Here is a 17411-nt window from a genome sequence, read left to right as displayed (position 1 = left end):
GCAATAGCATATTTCATCTTACTGAGCGTTGACTCATCCCAATTACTTTAACATTTTTCAGGAGATCCAAGTAAGCGAGCAGACCAGGTTTGCAGATAGAGGGGCTTTAGTACTGTCCTGTCAGTAGACAGTGAGTATGTTTTTGGAGTATTTTTGTATAATCTTGGCCAGTTGAGGGTATTCTGAGGAAAATAGTCATATATGTATATTTTGAGAAACATGTTAGCACTCTGGTATTGTATATAATTATATATGGCTATATTTATTTGATTTCTGCTTCTCACTCCTTAGGTTGATGATTAGGTTTAATCCAGAATGGTATCAGAGCATGATAAATGTTATGGTAATAAAAAAAAAATTTGAGTTAAGGATCAGGTCGTTACAGTATTGTATTTTAAATTTGTTGTATTTCCAAGCACGGGCCTGAAGAGGGAGATTAGCCCTTTGAAATAGTCCTAGATTGGCTTAGACCCAATTAGGAAAGTTAGGTGCGCCATCCTGTTAAGGCGTATAGGTTGAGGTCAGCCCTATGCTAATTGACCTGGTTGTAATCGGTGCTGCTCCACCTGTTGAGTGAGCTATTAGTGGAATCCTCGGGTTTGCGAGATAAAGGCGGGGACGTAGGCACAGTTGGCCGAACCCCGATATCATATTGTGTGTTTGTTTATATTTCTACACTTTATATTTACCGCACGTGTATGTTATGGTGTGAATGATGTGCATGATTTAAATCTCTGTGCATTATATTTACTTGCGCATTTGGGATTGTATAGAAAGACCCTAGGTAGTCAAATCATATTGATTTCTGATTTAACCTAGGAAAAAAGTTTAAAATTCCAATTCACCCCCCCTCTTTAGAATACCCCAATTCTAACACTAACCATCGTAACTAATAACTTTATACCAATTTGTTGTGCAAATTAATGCGCAATAGAAACAAATTCGGATCTTGCAATGCAACAACCAACGATGAACAATACAGAAACACAATAACGCACAAATAATAAGGAAATAAAATAAATAATGATGACACAAAAATTAACGTGGTTCGGAAATGTGCTTACGTTCACGAGAGCAAGCAGCGGCTAATATTCACTATCATAAAAAACCAGGGTTACAATATCGTATATATGCAAACCCTACACGTACAAAGGGATTAAGAAGTTCCTCAAATACCCTTGTATCAATGCTCGAAGGATTTCTCTCTAAATCCCTAACCTATTGATATTCCCAATTTAAAATTCAAAAATAGTACCAAACAAAACCGTTGATGGTTTCTTACTAAGACTGAAACCGTTGATGGTTTCAAACAAAATGTCTTTGGTTTCTTCCCAATACTAAACCGTCGATGTAATTGTCGACCAAACCATCGAATATTTCTTCCTATGACCCAACTTTCTTTTTTTTCATTCTCCTCACCATGCTTTCTTTGCATATGTGTTTACTCAATATGAGTCACACACTCCAACACATCTTAGTGGTAATCATAAAAGCAAACCCAACACTATTATCTTATTTGAGACCTTTCATTGATATATACTAACCCAATATTTAAGATTTCAAATTTCATATATTACATTTTTGAAATTTTTGTAGAATTGCACAAAGCATTGTATGCAATTATATAAAATTTTATCTAAATATATATAAATTTAAATTTCTACTTGAAATCTGTACCACCAAACACAATCTTAATACAAATACTATTAGAAAGGAGATTCTTTCAACTATCTTGTATTTTGATTTCTAAAAACATCTTTACCAAACATGTTTTTAGTTTTAGTTTTTACTTTTAGTTTCTAGTTTTTATTTTTTGTAATTTTGACAATTATACAAAATGATCATTAAATTGTTAACTAAACCTAAAATATCTGATTACCAAAATGATCTAAACAAATTCAAATATTTTCAACTTCGCTTTGAGTCTTTTTTTTTTTGTCCAAATAAACTTGGTCAGAAAATTGTGTCTTTCTTAAACTACACACAATCCTAAGTAAAAATCTTAGGTCTATTTAGTATCGTTATTATTTTCTATTTTCTATATCTATTTCTTTACAATAAAAAAATAAATTATCAAGACACGTTTGTTTTTATTTTTTGTTTTTTGTTTCTGTTACAAGTTTTTAGTTGTTTGTCAGAAAACTAAAAATTAGATTTTATAATTTTTAGTTATTTTGGCAACCTATTGCTAGAAATTTTAATATCCATAAATAGTTTTTTTTGGATTAAACAATTCATTTTATACATTTTTAAATTAAAATAAAAATTAAATATTCATATGAATTTAAATATAATTAAAATAAAAATATACATAAATTTTTAAAAAATAAGAATAAAGCTAATTACAAAATACTTTTACTATTTTTCAATTGTCATGTCCAATAAAATTTTTATTGTAAAGTAAATTTTGAAAGTAGAACAATTAAGTAAAATGATTATAATAAATTTTATTTTTATTATAATAATTTTTTATGTATTATTTGCAATTTTATTATTTTAATTATATTTTTATAAATATTTAGATTTAAAGATGAAAATGTGCATTGTAATTAAGTTTTTAATTTGTATGAATTTTATAAATGTTAACTAAACATGTTGTTAGTTTATAATTTTTAATTTCTATTTCTGATTTTTGGTTTTTGTTTTTCTAATTTTTGACAGTAATGCCAAACGACCCCTTTATAGATGTGAGATTCAGGATGAGACTAAGTTGCTACGAGTAAATAAGAAAATAACAATTTATTTAACATAATTGCTAGGGTTTTGTATAAGTTAAATATTTTATTTGAGAAAAAAAAAAGAAAAGAAAAAAGAAAATAAATCAAATTTTAAAAATTTTGTTCTCTTTATATTAAATATGATTAAGAATAAAAATTTACTAAATATGATTAATGTTTTCAAATCGGGTGGGTCCCGCATGAATTTTTGGGAACGAGTAGTTGCGCGGCTATTGGCTGGTGGAAGCCACGAGGACACGTGGAGAGAGAGAGGGAGTTACCTTTCGTATGAGAGGGTACGTACGGGCGGGCGGTGCTAAGCCTTATCACCAGAATCCGCAATTCACGCGGCTATCAAGTGATTCTCTCCGTCTGATCTCTGAAGCACAGATTTTATATCTTAATATTTATATATTATAATTGTTATATTGTTTTATTTATTTATTTGGGCCGGCCTCACCTGGGGAAGGTTGATCCGGACGAACCCCTTTTTTGGTTGTGGGGTCCAACGTTTGGCGTTAAAATGTTAGATTTAGTCTTTACGAATACGAATTTATTATAATAATAATAATAATTATTATTATTACTATTATTATTATTATTATTAATTTAAATTTATAAAAATTTCAACACATTTTAAATGAAGAAGGCCAATGAAAAGGTCCAAAATTTTCTAAAAATATATCAAAGTCTCTAATTTTGATTATCTCATCCAAAATTGTTCATGTTTAAATAGAATCCAAATTAATTGATTTTCCTAATTAAATGAATTTTCAATTAAATATTTAATATTACATTTTAGTGGTAATCATAAAAGTAATCTCATCACAATTATTTTATTTGAGACCTTTCATTGATCCATACTTATCCAATATTTAAGAGTTTGAATTTCATATATTATATTTTTAAAATTTTTGTAGAATCGGACACAATTATATAAAATTATTTTATTTGAAATTTGTACTGCCAAACAAAATCTTAATACAAATACTATTAGAAAGGAGATTTTTTCAATTATCTTGAAAATGATATTATATATTTATTCACTTAAGGCCCATATGAAAATTTAAAAACATTAGAAAAAGAAGGCATTATAATTTTTAATTTTTTTTGGATATGGAGGAAAATGGGTAAAAAGCTAAAATGCACAGAAAATCATGGAAAAACTTTAATTATATGCATGATTAGCATTGTTTTTTTTTAAAAATATTTTCATATTAAAATTTTTAAATATTAATTAAAAGTAAAGGAAAAATATAATGTAAATACATTTCTTTCTTTTTTTCTTTTTTTAAAATAAAAATTCTTGATAACTGTCATGCAACTATTCTTGATAAGTCACAAACATAATTTTTTAGTAAAAGTTTCTTTGTATCAATTTGGAATTATACCTTTAAAAAAAAAAAAAAAATTTACTTATAACTTCTTATCCTCTAAGTAAGTCAAAAGTCAAAATAATAATTCACTGTAATGGAGCCAAATGGTTTATCTAGGCCCCTTCCAAGTACAAATAAGTGTACAACGAGGCCATGCCCATCAGGGGAAGGCGGGTTCTCTCCTCTCCCTCTCTTGCCTTCAACGTCACTATCCCGTGCATGCCGCCTTGGTGAAGTGAAATCTTCTCCTCATCAGTCATCATATGTATATATATATATTTATACATAACCAACTGACTTAGCTTTGTCAAGTTGAATCAGAGCAGAGGACTTTGGGTTTCTGGAGAAAAAGTGAGTGGTCATGGATCTTGGGTGGATGGTGGAGTTCCTGCGGGGGATGGTGAAGCCTGTGGCGGCGCTCGCGGTGGTGCTCATGGCGGTGGTCCTCTCCTATTTGCAGAAGCTGGGCTTGGAGAGCGAAATGATTTACTCCATTTGCAGGGCGTTTCTTCAACTCTCCATCATTGGTTTCGTTCTCCAGTTCATTTTCTCCCAGGGCAATGCTCTCTGGATCCTTCTGGCTTACCTTTTCATGGTTCGTCTTCCCTTTTCCTCTCTTCATCTTTTACATAATTGCTTAATTTCACGTTTGATCCGGTTCAATACCCTCTTTCGGGAAACCACAAAAAAAAAAAAAAAAAAAGGTTCAAGAATGATCATCAAATTTTTTTTTAATATAAAAAAATTAGGATTTTCCAAAAACTGATTTGAAGGAACACTGTTATGTACCAGGGTTCGTAATCCATCATCACACGACAATGCTTTCTTTTCTTGTTTTCCCCTTTTGGAAAGAGAAAAAGGGTCGTGGGTGGGTGAAATTTTATAATTTTTATTTCTTTTTGCGTCTCTTGATGTTAAAAAAATAATCATAAACAAATATATATATATATATATATATATATATATATATGTTTCTTGGGGGGAATAATATGAACAATGATAAAGAAACCTGTAAGGCCCATGATCGCGCATCAGTTACCCTGTTTTCTAATTAATCAACCTTGTTGCTTATTAAAATAATATTATTTTATTTTTTAATTATTAGTACAAACAGACCTGACCTCGTTTAGTGACACTGCAGTCGCAACTTGTTTGAATTATTCATTTTTGTGGTTAGTTTGAAATTTTTTAACTCAAGGGCTGTTTGAATCTCGGAAGAATGGAGGAAAATGGATCTCTAGAATGAGGAAAAGCCTAAATAATTTCTTAAAGTGTCCATTTTCAATCACTTTCCGTCTGTTTTCCTTTACTTTGTCTTTTAACTTTCTTAATTAGAACCAAACCAAATCAATCACTAATAAAGGTTGAAGGGAATTTGTAATGGAAATCAAATTTGTCCACTTCTACCCTATATTGATTGAGAGCTTGAAGTTGGGATTGTGTAAATTTCGGTAAAAAAAAAAAAATGCAGTATAGAATTGTATTGAGTTTTATCCAAATTCACAAAAATCCAAATTTGAGACTTGAAATTCGTGGTCTCAATCACAACCTTGTACCCAAATCCTGAATTAGTGTTAATTCAGTTTGGGTATTGAATCTGAAATACAGAATTGTATGGAGTTTTGTCTAAATTCACAAAAATCCAAATTTGAGGTTTGAAATTCGTGGTCTCAAACACAACCTTGTACCCAAATCCTGAATTAGTGTTAATTCAGTTTGGGTGTTGACTCTGAAATACAGAATTGTATTGAGTTTTGTCTAAATTCACAAAATTCGAAATTTGAGGCTTGAAATTCATGGTCTCAAACACAACCTTGTACCCAAATCCTGAATTATTGTTAATTCAGTTTGGGTGTTGAATCTGAAACCCACATATACTAATTTGCCCGACTACCCTTCAATTGAACAATGAAAAAAATGGGTTTATTATTCTGCTTGTTGAACAACATTCGTTTATATGAGCAAATTTCTATGAATATTCTTTTATAGGCCTCATTGCATGCTTAAGTTGTACATTGACACTGCCAGGCTTTGAAGCATAGCATCAAGGAAGAGTCGGGACTCTCTTGAAGTGCCTTGTTTATGAAGATACAAGGGAATTCATGAAATTTAAAGCTTATTTTATTGTGGTATTGTGTGCAAACAGCAGGAGCATACTTTTATAAAATTTAAACAGTGAATTTCTTTGCACCATGAGAGCAACTTTCAAGGAGTTTGCTAGTCAGGACTGTGTGAGCACTTGGACTTTAATATACCAATCTGTGTCAGTCTTTATGAGTCGAAAGCACTTTTCTATTCAGATCCATGAGACCACTTGCAGCTTAATACCAATCCATGCATATCAGTTGAAAGTGCTGGCCTAGGGGCTACTCTCTGAAGCCAGTCATTGTGAGTCCGCATTTGTTCACTGTTTTCATCAAAATTAAGGAAAGTGATGGTAATTTTCAAAAAAAATAAAGCTGATAACAATGTCCCACTTCCACATTTGAATTCAACAAACTTCTTAGCTTCTTTGAGGGTGATGATCAGTCTAGAATTCAGAGATGTATCTTCTGGCTACGGGCTCAAACAGAAATCAATGTGCAGAGAATGTGTCTCGAACAGAGATACATCTGTGTTGTGCATAATGAGCATGAGGGATTCTTCACAAGTAGCATGCTTAAGGTCAACATCATTAAAAATTAAAAATGCTGGTCATAGTTCTTATGCTTTCTGTCACTTTTAGTGCTAAATTTAAATTACCTTCTTGGGTTACTTAGGAAGAGGCAATAAACATCTTAGTAGTGAAATCCTATCTTTGAGCTAAAGTAATTTTATTTTACTGTCTTTTTCACAGTACTGCTGAAAGATGTCAATTTCACTACCACTGATTCCTTCATTTTTGTTACTAGTCACTGGTATTGGTGTGGTTAACTAGAAGTTCATTTTATTTAGTTGCCTTTCTTTGTGTCTGTCTTCAGGTCTCTGTTGCTGGTTATACAGCTGGTCAACGTGCTAAACACGTTCCCCGTGGGAAGTATGTTGCTGGAGTTTCCATCCTGGCTGGAACCTCAGTGACCATGACGATGCTCATTATGCTGCACGTTTTCCCTTTCACTCCACGATACATAATTCCTGTCGCAGGAATGATGGTTGGGAATGCAATGACAGTAACTGGGGTTACGATGAAAAGAGTAAGAGATGATATCAAGATACAAATGAACCTGGTTAGTCCCCAATCCGAATGAAATTATGGGAGTACTAATTCACTAACTATGTTATTAGATTGCACTTCGCAGCTGATATTTTGAATTTCATTTATTTTCCTGTCATTGAACCCTCGTTTCCTTTTATGGATAACCCTTTTTGTGAATTATCTGACCTGGAATTTTGAACAAGCTTCATGTAACCTAATCTTATTGAGTATTAGCATATTCATTAACATAATGAATATTCAATAGAAATCTCAAAATTGAAGTATGTCCATATATATTATGCACCATCTTTGGTGATCATTGCTGAACCCCCACCAAAATAAAATTTTACCCTTTTTGTTTTTATGATATTGGGTAAATTGCCACAAGTCTCCGAAGTTAGACTAAGTTGGACTTTCTCCTTGAGTTTTAATTGTTATAGTTTATGCTTGAAATTACATGATGAACATGTTAGAAAACTTTTAGAAATAATAGCCAATAAGATCTTTAATTATCATGAACTTCACTTCTGAACTTTTTATGCGGAAAATAAATAAATCATAAATTATAAACTTTACATACCGAAATCAGTCATATTGAACCTATCAAAAAGAACACCCAGAGAATTCGAAGAAATCGTTTCTCCCACTTTTCCTCAATCTCTTTCTTTCCTTTAACAGATTTATGAGATTTCCTAATGATCATAGAGTAGAGGCAGAGAGAGGACAATTTCCTATATGTCTTTCTTCTTCCTTTCTTTTACCTTGCAGCCAACATCACTATTTAGCTAACCCTTAGAGCTTAAGAACTTAGCTTTTCTTTTCTCTTCTTTAGCTCTCTTTTCCTTAGCCTAACTTGATGTTTGCTTGCCCTTACAACTACTCCCCATAACAATAGCTATATATATATATATAATATAGGAATACCCTTTAAACTTCCAGTCATAAATATCTCATTAATTCTAAGCTAATCCTTTTATGTTAACCCATAAATACATTCATTCAATATCCATTCATGTGGGACATATCTTTTGGGATATATATATATCCTAGATTCTCCCACTTGGCCCATATGAATGATATTAATATGGATTAACAAATGACCATAATGTGCACAAAACGTTAGCTTATTTATATTTTTTCAATGAGATTACCATAATATCATAATTAAGCAACCCATTAGCACGAGTTATGACAGTAAATATCATTAGAGCGACATCTTCTCTTCCATGTACTACAATACTAATAAACTACTTAACTATGATCCATAATAGGAAGTTACCATACTGTCACTGTAATGTCTTTGTCAAAAACCATTTCTGTTTAACAATAATCCATCTTCCATAATTACGTAAATGATGACAAACAAAAATAATGCTCAGAAACACTTTTATTGATATCATTATACATGCTATAGAACAAACTATAAAGATCCACTATCATACATCAAGGATTACAATAAAGACTCATGTGATCAGCATGTTCTTTAAATACCTTTGGCGTCAATCCCTTCGTTAAAGGATTTGCTATCATGAGCTTAGTTCTTATATGTTCTATAAGCACTGTCTGTTTCTAAACTTCCTCCTTAACGGCCAAATACTTGAGCTCTATATGCTTAGCGCCATTAGAGTATTTGTCGTTTTTGGAGAAAATGACTGCTACAGAATTATCACAATAAATTTTCAGCGGCTTGGCTATACTATCGACAATCCCAAGTCTTGAGATAAAGTTCCGCAACCACAAAGCCTAAATCATGGCCTCAAAGCACGCTACAAATTTAGCTTCCTTAGTAGATGCTGCTATGATAGTTTGTTTGGCGCGTTTCCATGATATTACTCTATTTAATAAAAACAAATAACCATACGTTGACTTTCGACTATCAACGCATCTAGCAAAATTTGAATCGGAGTAGCCAACCACCTCCAATTGATCTGTTCTCCTATATGTGAGCATACAATATTTAGTTCCTTTTAAGTACCTCAAGACTTTCTTTGTAGCTTTCCAATGCTCCATTCCAGGATTACTTTGGTATCTCCCGAGCATCCCAACTGCAAAACTAATATCTAGTCTCGTACAAGTCTGCACATACGTCAAACTCCCAACAATAGATGCAAAAAAAATATTTTCCATACTTTTCTTTTCTAATTCATTCTGTGGACAATCTTTTGCCCTGAACTTGTCCCCTTTACAAATAGGAGCTGGAGTTGGTTTACAATCAGCCATATGAAATCTTTCTAGAACTTTATTGATATATCCTTTCTGATACAATCCTAGCAGTTTAAGTGATCTGACCCAGAATATTTCAATTCCAATCACATAAGTTGCCTCACCCATATCTTTCATTTCAAAGTTCATAGAAAGAAATCTCTTGGTATCATTCAATAAGCCAAAATCATTACTGGCAAGTAAAATATCATCAACATATAGAATCAGAAAGATAAACTTGCTCCCACTGACCTTTAGATATATATACCAATTAACGGTGTTTTCCTTAAAACCAAAAGTTGTGATGGTATCATGAAACTTAAAATACCATTGACTGGAAGCTTGTTTAAGTCCATATATTGATTTCTTTAATTTGCAAACCATGTGGTCATTTCCTTCGATCATTAAACTTTTGAGAAGATCCATATATACCTTTTCATCTAAATTCACATTTAGAAAAGCAGTTTTCACATCCATTTGGTGCAACTCTAAATTGAAATGAGCCACCAAAGCCATTATGATTCTAAAAGAGTTCTTTTCAGACACAGGAGAAAACATCTCTTTATAATTAATACCTTCCCTTTGAGTGAAACCCTTTGCTATAAGTCTAGCTTTATATCGTTCAATGTTGCCATTATAGTCGTGTTTGGTCTTAGAGACCCATTTACACCCAACTGTTTTAAACCCATAAGGCAAATCAACGATGTCTCAGACTTTATTCTGTTCCATAGATTTCAACTCATCATTTATGGCATTGATCCACTTTTCAGAATCATCACTTTTAATGGCTAGTGAAAACGTAACCGAATCCTTTATAGTTCCTAAATGATAATCAGTCTCTTGCAAATATATTAGATAATTATTAGAAATAGTTGGTTTCCTTAGTCTTTGAGATCTCCTTGATACTATTTCTTGTGATTGTTTTGCAATTGGCTCAATGGTGACATTTTCATTACGAAGTGATATATCATTAGATTGTTATTCAGTGCTATCATGCCTTTCAACAACTAAAGGAACAGCAATGTCTGTCAAAGGTTTAGATACCGGTGTAGGAACCTGAATTTCTTTAATGACCACATTTCGTGATATATCACTTCTACTAATTTTACCATTTTCAAGGAACTTTGCATTATTGGTTTCTACTATTATGATATTATGGTTAGGGCAATAAAACCTCTACCCTTTAGACTTTTCTGGGTATCCAATAAAGTACCCACTCATAGTCTTAGAATCCAATTTACTTTCATTTGGATTACAAACTCTAATCTCTGCTGGACAACCCCAAACATGAAAGTGCCTTAAACTCGGTTTTCTTCCCATCCACAATTCAAAAGGAGTTTTCTGAATTGCCTTACTAGGAACTCGATTGAGCACATACACTGCTGTTTTAAGGGCTTCCATCCATAATGAAATGGGTACTGAGGAATTACTCAACATACTCCTAACCATTTTCATAAGAGTACGGTTTCGCCTTTCAGCCACACCATTCTGTTGAGGCGTACCCGGCATTGTGTACTGAGCACAAATACCATGCTGTTCTAAGAATTTAGCAAATGGTCCTGGATATTGTTTAATCCCATCATACCTACCATAATACTCACCACCTCTGTTAGATTTAATGATTTTCACCTTCTTATCTAATTGTCGCTCTAGTTTAGCAACATATGCCTTTAAAACATCTATTGCCTGAGACTTTTCATGCAACAAATAGATATAGCCATACCGTGAAAAATCATCAATAAAGGTGATAAAATACTTTTCTCTACCTAAAGATGGTGAGTCAAAAGGTCCACATATATCAGCATGAACAATTTCCAATAGATTTTCACTTCTTGTGGCTTTTTTCTTTGTATTTTAGTTTGCTTTCCTTTAATGCAATCAATACATACATCGAAATCAGTAAAATCAAAGTTTGTGAGAACCCCATCTTTTACTAATCTCTCCATTCTTTCCTTGGATATATGACCGAGTCTTTTATGCCGCAAGGAAGAGAAATTTTCATTAATTCTACTACGTTTAGTTCCAACATTTTGATGCAAAGTGAGGAATGTTTCAGCAAACTTTTCATTAAGATTAAATTTATATAACCTCTCATACAAAACACCAGAGCCAACACAAATTATCTTTCGTAATATGAAAACCTTTATGTTCAAAGTATAGACCATAACCATTATTGTCTAATCTGGACATGGAAATTAAGTTCTTACAAATATTTGGAACATAAAAAGTATCAAATATGTCTAAATAATGACCCGATTCTAGATACAATCGAACAATTCTAACACGCATAACGGGCACTTGATTTCCATTCCCCTAGACTATAATGTGTTCATTTTCCTTTATGCTCTAGATCATAAGGTATCCATTTCTTTTCGAACCATGCTTTATGTTTCAGGCAACTTTTCTTTAAATGCCCATAGCCACGACAAAAGTAATACTTCGGTCCATAATGTTCCTTCTTGCGAGCCTCACCACCATACGAAGTACCCGCCACCTTCAATGGATCTATCTTTAAAACTTTCTTTGATTTATTTCCCTTACTTCCAACTGCATGACTCATGACATTAATTGAATGTTGTCCTTGTTGTTTGAGTCTTGCCTCTTCTTGAACTAACATGCTTGCCAATTCATTCACATTCCATTTTTCTTTAATGGTGTTATAGTGAATCTGAAAAGGACCGTACTGAGGAGGCAAAAGTTCAAAATAAACTGAACAAGGAAGCTTTCATCAACATTCATTCACAGAGTATTAAGTCTAGCAGCCATATTAGTCATATCAAGGACATGTTTATTCATTCTTTACTACCATCAAATTTCATTGTGGTCAGTTCAGCTATTAGCCTTCCTGCATGGGACTTATCACCTGAATGAAATCTATCCTCCATTGCCTTAAGATATTCCTTTGCATTATCTAGTTGATGGAGTGTTAATTTAATGTTATTTTCTATACACATTCGCATAAATATAATACTTAATCTATTCGATCTTTCCCATGACTTATACAAAGCTCGCTGTTCTGAACTGCTTGCATCAGTATTAGCAGCCGACTTATCCATTCACAGAGCTAAGTCCAGATCCAGAACACTAAGGTGAAACTGAATTTGCTCATTCCAATCAGAGAAATTTGTCCCATTGAAGATCATAATAGAAGAAGCCAGCGAATGCAATGAAACAGGAACAGACACTGCAATAACACAAAATGCTCACTACATTAATGCTTTGAGTTTAAACTTTTCATTAGTAAATTGCGTTCAATCTTTGGATCAACTTATGCAATATACTAACCCTTTACATGTACTTTTAATAGTGATTTTCATTCACCCAGACATAATTGATAACCTTTATAAAGTTCAACTGGTCTATCACCTTTGGGCAGACATCCCAATCTCACTATCATTCTTTCAATTATTCCGATTAACTCAATGATTATTTGAAAGTTGATGCACCCTTGGGCTAGCCATAATAATCAAATAAACATTTTGTTATTATTCTTTGCTAGATTATATTTCAATCAACTTTTCTCAGTAAGATCACTTTAATGACAACATACTAACCATAATAAAAACATTGACTGATACCTTACTTAGCAAAGATTTATCCATAATTTACAGCAAATAATCAATTCCCCAATATAAGAATTTTACTTACTTTCATGTAAAATTCTTTAGCTTATGCATGCATAACATGTGAGTGTTCCATTATTAATCAAGTTATAATAAAATTATTTGTATGCATATCATTCAGCAACCCTACTTTAATATCACTATACAGGGGAAAACCATCGACGGTCCACATGTAAGAAAATTTTTAGATCAACAAAAAATCCCCATAAATCCATCAACTATCACATATATTTTCAGTAATCATTTATCATATGAATTTTTTCAATTTGATTCTAGAAAATATCATGAACATCTATACGAACCCATAACAAGATTGTATGGGGTTAAAAGAAACGATCTTCATCATGGAAGGAAGATTATGATAATTTCAACCATGTCTCTGATACCACATGTTAGAAAACTTTTAAAAATAACAGCCAACAGGATCTTCAATTATCATGAACTTCACATCAATAACTTGTTATGCGGAAAATAAACAAATCATAAACTATAAACTTTACACACCAGAATCAGCCATATCGAACCTATCAAGAAGAACACCCGGAGAATTTAAAAAAATCGTTTCTCCCACTGTTTTTTCAATTTCTTTCTTTCCTTCAATAGATTTATAGGATTTTCTGATGATCAGAGAGTAGAGACAGAGAAATGACAATTTCCTATGTCTTTCTTCTTCCTTTCTTTTACTTTGTAGCCAACATCACCATTCAGCTAACCCTTAGAGCTTATGAACTTAGCTTTTCCTTTCTCTTCGCTATCTCTCTTTTCCTTTGCGTAGCTTGATTTGCTTGCCCTTACAACTACTCCCCATAACAATAGCTAATATATATATATATATATACACGCATATATATAATATAGGAATACCCTTCAAACTTTCAGCCATAAATATCTCATTAATTCTAAGCTAATTCTTTCATGTTAACCCATAAATACATTCATTCAATATCCTTTAAGATATGGGCATATACCCTTAATGTGGAATCCATATCATTCACGTGGGGTATTTTACATTGAACAAGGTTCAAGTCCTTGTTCATGATCCCATCAAAGCTGAAGTTGAAACTTGAGGAATTATTCACTGAAGGGATTTGTGTAATTTACTATGGGAATCATTATTATTTGCAGTTCCCAAATGTGAGTCATTTGCAGTAATGAAAATTTCCCATTGATGAAATGCCGGGTTGATTGGATCTTTTAACTCTGTTTGTAGGTGGAGACAGCATTGGCCCTTGGAGCAACTCCGCGGCAGGCCACCCTCCAGCAGGTGAAAAGGGCTCTGGTTATCGCACTTTCCCCAGTCCTGGATAATGCCAAGACAGTAGGCCTCATCTCTCTTCCTGGTGCAATGACTGGCCTTATAATGGGAGGAGCTTCCCCTCTCGAGGCCATCCAACTGCAGATCGTAGTGATGAATATGCTCATCGGGGCATCAACTGTTAGCAGCATCATGTCGACGTACCTTTGTTGGCCTGCCTTCTTCACCAAGGCCTACCAGTTAGAAACCAAAGTCTTCTGCTTGGATTGAAGTTTTGAGTCGTTAATTACTCCTTATGTGATCGAAACTATCGCATGATGGCATAGAGCACGGGCAATATAAATCTTGAGGCCCGGCCGCCATCTCATGCAAACCATATGGAATTGTATATTTTGCACTGAATTACTCTGCTTTTGAAGTGATGAAATATTCACCCTGAATATCTAGACTAAAGGAGCTGCTGGAATTTCTCTGGGCTGGGAGTGAGTACTGCGAAAGATGGTTGCTTGATTGTACTTGCAGGCCAGGAGGTGACCCTATGGTTGGCATGTGAAGCGCTTGGAAGTTGTATGTGTTCAATTAGCAAATATGGTACTTTCTTGTCTTTCTCACAATATATGCACGAGAGAAACCATGTTATGCTTGTCATCAACTTCTGTTTGGGATGAGAGAAAATCAAAAAGGAAAAACTTACCCAGTATTTATTTATCACTTATCTCCAACAAAAAGTCTCCCCATATATTGTAATTTTTTATTTAAAAAATTTAATCCAGTTAAAATTATTAGATATAGTCAGAATATTCTCCTAAAAAACTTTAACAAATTAATATTACATTTTATTCATGAAATATTGATTCAGGAATAACACACCGATCATAGCATAAAATTTTGATACTTAATATAAAAAATAAATTAAATAAATTAATAATTAATTTCATTCTATTCATAAACCCTTGGCCAAAGCTCAGCGCCCAATAGACAACCCACAAACCCTTCCAATCCTTCACGCCTTCCCCGCTCCTTGCGGATGCATTGCCGGCTGCGCGCCCGATCCCGTTGACGCAGTCGGCGGCGGCGGAGACACCGGCGTCGATGGCAATCGCTGCGGCGGATTAATTTCCGGCGTGAGTCTGGTTGGAGGGGCTGAACGGGCTTTCGTCCATGTAATTCCCAGGCGGGTCGTAGGAGCAGATCGCGAACATTCCACCGCTCGCACACTTCACCGCCGCGCACCCTAAACGCGCGGTGTCCTTCCACACCACCTGGGTGTAGTGGCCGCACATCTTGCGGTCAGCGCACGCGTTATTCTGCGCGTTGTAGTACTTGTCCTCGCTCGCCCAGGATTGCACGATCTCGGTTGGGGTCCAGTGGTCCCTACTGCCCCAGAACAGGTTCTCACCGTACTTACCGTACGAGTGCTTCATCTGGCAGTCCGCCGCGCGGCGAGCGGCCCAATCCCGCGCGTGCCTGGCGACCGCACGGTCCCACCGCAGCGGCCGCTCCCCTACGGACGCCCGTACCTTGTTGTGAGCGACTAAGAACTCGCGCGAAGGTGCGAAGCCGCGGACAGCAGCGGTCAAGTTCCCGGCGCTGCCATTAGGGTTCGGCGGCGCAGGGCTGACGGGAGATTGTGCTGAGGTGGCGGGCGGCGGCGGTAGCGGCCCTTGTGCGGCCACGGTGACGGTTAAGAGGAGGAGAGAGATGGCGGAGATGAGTAAGGGGAGGAGGGTGGGGGCTCCGGCGGGCGATGACATTGCGACGGTTGGATCCCACCTTCAGCCGCTGACGGGGGTAGCGGCTGCAGCAAGAGGTGGAGGGAGAGGTATTTATTTGGGACATTTGGAATGGTGATGGTAAGGAGAGAGGCAGTTGCGCTGGTCAATTGATAACCACGCAAATTACGTCCTCTTAGCTGGTTTCTTTTTTAATCTTTTCCGAACGCTTGAAATGGTTAGTTCATTGCTATTTTTAAACAAACCAAAGGAAAAATAAAACGGTTTATTCAAACTTTAGTTATTTTTTAAAATTTTTAATTAATAAAGAGATGATTGCATGAATTATATTTTCGTTATATGTTTATTTATTAATTGTAAATATAATTTAGTATTTGAAAAAAAATATTTTAAATCCATCACAAAATTTCAGAACCAATATAATTATTAGTGATGAATCTTGTTTTATTTTGACAAGGCAACGAAATATATTAGGATCCCAAAACACATTGTGCCGGTTTCCTCCTTAATAATCCCATAGCTAAAATGAGTCCGTTTGGTGTATTTGGCTCCCTTTTTTCCCAATGCTACTGTTCGTTCATCCCTTCCCACTCCATACAGCTCTCCAAATTCCTTGTGGCTTTTGAAAACCGTGATGCGCCTACGGCTACCGCCCATGCCTACAATCGCATCACCTCTGAATCATTAGCGAGGAGAATGCGTCAGCAATCCTTGTGTACACGTTTTAGGAACGACGCCAATTTAATCATGAATTATTCATAAATTAAATTTAATAATTTTTTATCAACTCTTTTAAAACAAACAAACAAATAAATGAATGAATAAAACTTTTTTAAAAAAATAATAACTACGGTATGATTTAAGAATGTTCAATAAAACTTTTAAATAGGAGGATTTTGTTAGATAAATTTCTCTCAAAACTAATATAAATGAGATCTGAAATATCTCTTTACCCTTTATTAAATTATTGAGACGCACACACAAAAAAATCAAGTAAAATCATCATATTTTAAGCAAGAGAATATTTAAAAATATTCCCATATTTTTTTAATTTTTAGGTATTTTTATTTTCCATTTTATTTTATTTGAGTCAAAATAACTCAACTATTTTTCTTATTTTCAAAATAATTTTCCTAACTTTTTTTTTTCCCTAATTTTTCTTTGATTTTTCCATATTTGTAAAAATTTAAAATTAATTTTAAAAATAATTTAAACAAAAATAAGTAAACCGACAGTTCACAAAAATAATTTCCAGCGTGACGTTATCTGTTATGTGGCAGATCTTGAGTGGCCCAAAATTTTTGACATGGAATCACAAATTGTTGACTTG

General features: G+C 34.1%; 2 protein-coding genes across 2 annotated transcripts; one reads left to right on the top strand and one right to left on the bottom strand.

The window, feature by feature from the left end:
* The first annotated feature begins 4181 nt into the window (after positions 1–4181).
* LOC131160364 (protein ALUMINUM SENSITIVE 3-like) lies at positions 4182–14996 on the top strand. The gene is made up of 3 exons (XM_058115986.1): positions 4182–4688; positions 7054–7299; positions 14304–14996. The coding sequence occupies exons 1-3, from the start codon at positions 4455–4457 to the stop codon at positions 14616–14618; spliced, it is 795 nt and encodes a 264-aa protein (XP_057971969.1). The 5' UTR covers positions 4182–4454; the 3' UTR covers positions 14619–14996.
* Positions 14997–15162: 166 nt separating this feature from the next.
* Positions 15163–16282, bottom strand: LOC131160366 (pathogenesis-related protein 1C). Its single transcript, XM_058115987.1, has one exon. It carries the CDS (start codon positions 16100–16102, stop codon positions 15461–15463), a length of 642 nt encoding a protein of 213 aa, XP_057971970.1. The 5' UTR covers positions 16103–16282; the 3' UTR covers positions 15163–15460.
* Positions 16283–17411: the final 1129 nt, after the last annotated feature.

Source organism: Malania oleifera, chromosome 7 (assembly GCF_029873635.1).
Source record: "Malania oleifera isolate guangnan ecotype guangnan chromosome 7, ASM2987363v1, whole genome shotgun sequence".
In the NCBI taxonomy this organism is placed as follows: Eukaryota; Viridiplantae; Streptophyta; class Magnoliopsida; order Santalales; family Ximeniaceae; genus Malania; species Malania oleifera.
The sequence above is the reverse complement of the archived record's forward strand: the minus strand, read 5'-3'. Positions and strand labels throughout refer to the sequence as shown.

What these genes read in the sequence shown, in the direction of transcription:
- LOC131160366 (XM_058115987.1), bottom strand. Translation starts at nt 16,102, where the DNA reads ATGTCATCGCCCGCCGGAGCCCCCACCCTCCTCCCCTTACTCATCTCC.
- LOC131160364 (XM_058115986.1), top strand. Translation starts at nt 4,455, where the DNA reads ATGGATCTTGGGTGGATGGTGGAGTTCCTGCGGGGGATGGTGAAGCCT. An exon ending in TTCTGGCTTACCTTTTCATG is followed by an intron (nt 4,689 to 7,053) that starts GTTCGTCTTCCC and finishes GTCTGTCTTCAG; the next exon opens with GTCTCTGTTGCTGGTTATAC. An exon ending in TCAAGATACAAATGAACCTG is followed by an intron (nt 7,300 to 14,303) that starts GTTAGTCCCCAA and finishes CTCTGTTTGTAG; the next exon opens with GTGGAGACAGCATTGGCCCT.